Source organism: Brassica oleracea, chromosome C2 (genome assembly GCF_000695525.1).
Source record: "Brassica oleracea var. oleracea cultivar TO1000 chromosome C2, BOL, whole genome shotgun sequence".
NCBI lineage: Eukaryota > Viridiplantae > Streptophyta > Magnoliopsida > Brassicales > Brassicaceae > Brassica > Brassica oleracea.
In genome coordinates, this window is record NC_027749.1 from 44,599,073 (window position 1) to 44,605,370 (window position 6,298).

At 31.0% G+C, this 6,298-nt stretch overlaps 1 protein-coding gene across 15 annotated transcripts; it reads left to right on the forward strand.

Moving 5' to 3' along the window:
• Window positions 1-2,960: 2,960 nt before the first annotated feature.
• On the forward strand, window positions 2,961-5,657 carry LOC106327562. 15 transcript variants are annotated; one of them, XR_001267471.1, is made up of 8 exons: window positions 2,961-3,685; window positions 3,810-3,930; window positions 4,026-4,090; window positions 4,164-4,407; window positions 4,494-4,531; window positions 4,619-4,714; window positions 4,777-4,958; window positions 5,387-5,657. XR_001267471.1 is itself a non-coding variant. In XM_013765731.1 (7 exons), the coding sequence occupies exons 4-7, from the start codon at window positions 4,258-4,260 to the stop codon at window positions 5,439-5,441; spliced, it is 402 nt and encodes a 133-aa protein (XP_013621185.1). In that variant the 5' UTR covers window positions 2,961-3,685; window positions 3,810-3,930; window positions 4,026-4,090; window positions 4,164-4,257; the 3' UTR covers window positions 5,442-5,657. The 15 variants fall into 15 exon arrangements, 3 of the variants coding, with proteins under 3 accessions (XP_013621185.1, XP_013621184.1, XP_013621186.1); XR_001267473.1 differs by having other exon boundaries at window positions 2,962-3,685; window positions 4,642-4,714; XR_001267475.1 differs by having other exon boundaries at window positions 2,962-3,685; window positions 4,642-4,714; window positions 4,827-4,958.
• Window positions 5,658-6,298: the final 641 nt, after the last annotated feature.

The window sequence follows — 6,298 nt, forward strand, 5'->3', positions numbered from 1 at the left end:
TTTGTGCATGATTCAGGGCTGTAGATGGAGCTACACGCTTGAGGGAGCCGTCATAGAGACCAACTCCTTGTTTCTTAGTTGGAGTGGATTTCGCTGGATTATTAGCCATCGATGTGGTGGTCGATATCGCCGGAGTTCGGTTCTAGCCGAAGCTTTGGAGCTGCAAACAGTTTATCATCCATAGCCATAGCTTGATTTTCATGGCCATAGCTTGATATTCTTGTATAGAGGTTCTACGATGTGGTTTGATTTAAGTATCGATAAAGGGTTATATAAGATGGAAAACAAAGGGAGGTGAAGGAAAAGATCTCATCAAGATAAGAGTCAAAGAAATGAATTGAATGTGTTATCAAAACTCTGAAACAGAGATTCATAGAAATCGGAAACGATGGTGGTGGAGCAGAAAAGTTGCGTCGTTTGCTATGAGCGCGAGATGGGCAGTGTTATAATGGGCCACTTTGATTTGTTATAAGCCCAGCAAATAATGATGTGCGAGATAAATTAAATTGACGTGGCAGTATAGTACTCCCTCATTCGTTGATTTTATTTGCCCTCTCCTTTGAGTATATTCTCCTTTTATTACTTGTTTGATGTTTGTTCATTAAATAGTTTTAATATTTTGCGACACTACCATTTTTATCGATTGTAAATGACGAATACAAATGTTGGTCTCTTAAATATATCATCGTTGTTGAAGAGTTAACGTATTATAGCTCATTTTAATTATTTTTAAGACTTCATATATACAAAAAGAAATTAAGTTTTACGAGTGACACAAATTACCAAAACCAGTTAGGCAACATCGATTGTAAAATGAGGAAATAAAATTAGGTTTTCTTCTCTCGATTTGTTTACTATTGACTTTGCATAACTGATTTCATTTTCTATCCCTATAACATTGTGCTTTCGTTCTCGTTTCTTTTTACTAATAAAAATTTTGTCTCTTTTTTTTTGTATTTTTTCTGTGAATTTGGTGAATTACATAAATGTAAATTTAAAAATATGGACATCTGTAAAAATTAGTTCCGCTCTAGATACATATGTAAGAATCATTGACCAAAAGTTTAAAACTCGTTTTTTAAAAGAAAAATCATGATGCATAAAGAATATTTATATTGATAAACACAACATATATTTTATTCGAGGACATGTTAAAATATTATATTCCACTTTTTAATAACTTTTTATTAATCTTCTTCAAAATATTTAATAAATTAAATAATTGATTACAACACTCAAATAATTTATTAAATTTTTAAAAGTAAATATAACTATTTTTTGCAGATTTAGATACTATAAAATAATTTTATTTAATATGAAATCAATTAATTAATAGATTGTTTTATTTTATATTTTCATTAATAAAAACATTAATTAATTTAAATAATATTTCATATTAAAATAAATAATTTATGTCAATAAAATATTAGAATCAATAAATTGGTATCAAATAAATTTATATTTAAAATTTATCAAACATATATATCACATAACCAATCAAATATATTACAAAGATTTGATTTAAAATTCATTAAGAGATTGAAATAATTAAAAATAAATAAATAATATCTAATATCATTTTTATATTTAATATAACTAGATTCTGATCCGCGCTTTTAAAGCGTGAAAATATCTTTTTAAAAATACAAAAAATAAAATATTTTAACATATTTATTTTGCATTTTCTAATAAAATAAAATAAAATACAAAATATTAATATTTAAATACACTAAAATAAAATATCAAAACATTTTAATTTTTAAATTATATAATTCGCGTATTAAATTCTAGTTTATTAGTTTATTGTTATTTCAAAAGCTTTGAAGGTTTTAATGATTGATCTCATATCATCATTACTTCTTTATCATGATTCATTCAAAGATTTATATTTTCAATTATTATCAATTGAACAGGGTCTTTTTCAATAATAACACGTACAATGTCAGATTTAAATTTTGAGTGGTGCGCCATCGACAACAGCAACATTTTGTTTTTGTCAACATAAACCACTAAACGATAAACTATGTTCTATAATTATATACAATGGTGTCGGGATCTCCAATGGTTCACTCTATTTTTCATTCTATAATAGAATAACTTTATAATAAAATTGAGTTATATTTCAATAATATTCTATTTTTGAGTAAAAAATAGAGTGATGAACAAAAATAAATAACTTATTCTATATAGAATAAACTCATTTTTACTCTATTATAGAGTAAAAAATCAAATATTATCTGAGCATTTTTACTCAAAATTCTATTTTAGAATGAAAAATAAAACGAGGTCAGAAATACTCTCAGACATGTTAAATTGATAATTTTGGACTAATTAATTCTCCAAAAGAAGTGGATCTGATGATTTATAAACATCAATTTTACAAAAAAAATACTTACTCAATTTAAAATATGGAAATATGAATTTAATATGTGTCTGGTGGTATGGTAGTGTAAGAGCAACATTATCGCACAGGTAAATAGTATATTATACCCCGGGATCAAAATATAGTAAATGGTTAGTGGGTGTATTTAACTTGGAGTTTTAGGTGATTTGTATTAAAATGACAAATCTACTGTTATTCAAATATGAATTTTAAAAACTCATTTAAAATCCACTGTTATTGAACTTAACATTTCGTAGAGTACTTTAAAATCCACTGTTATTGAATATATTTTAAGTTGTGGAGTTTTAAAGCTTTCAGGTGATTTTAGAGTGTTTGAATGGAGTTTCTTAGTTAAAAAAAATTAAAACCCAAATCCCATGGTTTTAGGTTATATTCTAGAGTGGTTTAACAAAAATCACCTAAATCTCTGTGACTTATTAAAATCATCTAAAATTCCATTAAAAATCAAATCAGTTCAAATGTTATATTGAATACACCCCCTAAGATTCTCGTAAATATATGATAATTGCTGAAGTTGCTATGAGAAAATCTATACTATATTAAAAGAGATATATAATCAAACAGGGAGAGTGTCCACTTAGGACATTAAAATCATCCGATCAAGAGATCCTTTTTGACACGTCATCAAGCCCAGCTCAGTTGCTTTGGTTCTTCTTCACGCCTTTGGCGATCCGAGAGGCGATAAATTCGACGTTTCCCTTTTTCATTTCTCCAGATCCCGTTTTGCTAGATCGAATCGTGAAACCCTTTGCTTTTCTTCTCTTAATCCACGTTATCCGGTGATCCTAAAAGAAGTGTTATTGTATCTCGATGGATTCTGATGGGATCTAAACGCAGCGATGGAGGCTTGCCGCAGAAGGACAAAGGTTTTATTTTTTTTGGGACTTGGCGGTCTGGATCCACATCCTCAACCTCCAACATCGAGAGATCAGCTCGGTTTTGGACAATCTGCTCGGTCTTGGACAATCTCCCCGTATGAATCTTATAATCGCCTCTGCCGCCACCGTTCATCGTCTTCATGGTTATAGTGGCCAATGCTCCGGTAATACTTGGAAGGAGTGACGATAGTGATGATGACTCCGCTGGTGAAAACGTAAGATCAACTGGTCTAGATAGTCAGCCATCTGTATCAGTCGTGCTTTCGAAAACCAAGGAGAAAATCGCTTGCTTCACCGCCGACCAACCACGCCAGCAGAAGAAGCACAAGAGTCAGAGCACTGTTAGTGATGCCAACGCTGGAGTCGACCCTGAGAGAATCTTCTCTCAATTTCACTGAGAAAGGTAAAACACAAAAACTCATTTTTTATCAAAAAATGGAGAACAAATATTTCTCTATTTTAAAGCTGTAATTTTCTATGGAGATTCTCATCGGGTGCACTCTAAAACACATCTTTGTCTTCTGCAGTAATGAATGGCTCTTTGTAACAGTTTCTAAATAAGGTTTTTCGTTGCGTAAAGCTTTTAAAGACAATGCAAATGAGATTCTCAAACGTCACTTCAATCTCAAACAAAGATTTTGCTTCAAGGTATGTATCCTAGTTTCTTTCACGGGGAAGACTATCACACTTATCATTAGCAATCAACATGGTTTGTCTAATGATTTGCCTTCTTCTCCGTACAGGTTTCAGTTAATGGGGATGCATAGACACATGGAACAGCGAGTTGATTTTATGGACTGGGGTCCAGGTTATGTCTCATGCTCAAATCTTATATTTTCACTATGGTTCTCCCTATGGTTCTTAACTTACGTTGAATTCAGGTGCTCACTGTGGTGAATAATCATGGTTTTTCAAGGGATGATTTTAACATCGAGCATAAAATCCATCAAAGGACGTTAATTCGGGAATGCTACAATGAGTTTTTTATCTTCTAAAATTTGTTTTAAAGTTCTTCGAAATGGTCTAGAAAAGCCTTCCATTGATTTTGCAGATTTTCTTACATACGCAGAGCCAGAAACTGTCGTCCTTCTTCTCAAGTTTTCCAATTCTGGTGCTGTCTTGAATGTAATCTCTCTTCACTTTTTCTTTTAAAGCATTATTAAGAAAAAAAATTATGATTACAAGAAATTGTTGCTTATTGTTGTGTGCAGGTTACAATTGAGAAGATCCAAGGAGGCAATGATTTAAGGTAAAATATTTTCTATATAAGTTATGTGTACTTTCTGTTATTGTATTGCTTCAATCCTGTTAGGAGATTCTTAATTTCGTGTTATAGCAGATTTGTTATATGAAAATAAGGTCAATACTTTCCAAGGAGGATAGCTTCTGAAGCCTATCAAGCAATGATGAATTAAAGGGATATAAAGAAGATGTAAGGTTCTTGGTTCAAATTTCCACTGAGAAAGTTGTATTGATCATTTGTGATTTTCACAGGGCTATGAGTGTTGGTCTAGGAGTTTCAACTGATTCTATTGGTGAATCAGGTGGATGGATGGTTCGGAAGGGAATGCACACTCGCCAGCTCCTGCAACAAAGAACGGACACTGACGATCAAACAGAGACAGGTGAAACATGGACTCCACTTCTGAACATGTACAAAGCCCAAATGCAATTCTGTGAGGATTCAAAGCTTATGAAAGTTTTCTTAGAAGTTGTGAGATCACTCTATGAACTTTTATGAGGTTACAAACAGTAACTATACACAGGGTGTTTGTTCTATTCCTGAGGTCACTTTTAAACTGAAACTCTTAGACCATTACATGTATGATTGTTTTATTGTTACGAACGTAGGATTGAGTTTCTACTGTTTTCAGGGGACATTTAGAGATGAGACTTTATATATTGTTCATATATAGCACTAATATTAGAGCTGAGTTATATATTGTCTAATGTAGTTTAGCGAAAAAGAATAGGAATTTACGCATATATTGTATCTGTAGTAGCTAGCATAGGAAACAATTGAGGTATGTGATCTAATTTTTTGATCATTTGTAACTTTCTTACTTTAGTCTCACACTTTTGTGCTCATCTTTTTTTCTGATAGGCAAGATACTTTTTCAAGCAGATTATATCAAGAGCGAGTGATTGCCATGATGTAGTAAGGAATGACTTACGAAGGTCTACTCAACTCCCACAGACATACTAAAGCTTTGTTTATCATCCCTGTAGTCACATTATTTTCAATATTCTTATAGCAAATACACCAAACTTAGAGGAAATTGGAAATATACCACTTTGTTTATAATCAGGGTCGAATGAAACCATTTATGACATTGAATTTCCATTTTGGTGAAAAGAGTTCTGTGTTTGGGTAAGGGTAATATCACCTTGATTTAAAACTCATCTATGTTTTAAGTGATTGTATGGGATCATCATTCCCTGTGTAGCCTGAACTCTTTATTAATTAATCAGCACCAGATAACCACAAAATAAAAAAATAAATCATTGACAGAGTCTTTGATTTTCAGATTAACCTAAAAATAAAAAAAAACATGAAAAAGTTGGTTGTTTATATGACGCCAATTATATGACACCAATAAACACTTCTAAACTAAAAATAATAAACAAGCCTTAAAAATTGGTTGTTTATATGATCCATCAATTAAAAAAACATTTTCAACAATTCTAAATATATTACAATGGGATTTTAATGTTCTGGTTTTTTCGTTTACAAGCCATAACAATAGAAGTTTTTCTCCTCACTTAAAGTAACAAACCTAGAAATCTCATAATCAAACATTGTACCATATCATGCAAAAGATTGCTAAACTAAGAAATATATATATATAATAATTAATAATTATAAGAAAGTAAAATACTAAGAAATAAACAAAATAGTAAAAAAAAATTATCCATGCTATCAATATTTTTAAACCCGACTTGGACATTGAACCATACTAATTCCAGGATCACCAGCTCATTGGATCGATTGTTTCTAAACCATGGATCAATAAAT

Coding starts and splice junctions, on each gene's coding strand:
- LOC106327562 (XM_013765730.1), top strand. CDS start 4,258: ATGAGTTTTTTATCTTCTAAAATTTGTTTTAAAGTTCTTCGAAATGGT. Junction 4,408..4,493: donor ATTCTGGTGCTGTCTTGAAT/GTAATCTCTCTT, acceptor TGTTGTGTGCAG/GTTACAATTGAGAAGATCCA. Junction 4,532..4,776: donor CAAGGAGGCAATGATTTAAG/GTAAAATATTTT, acceptor TGATTTTCACAG/GGCTATGAGTGTTGGTCTAG.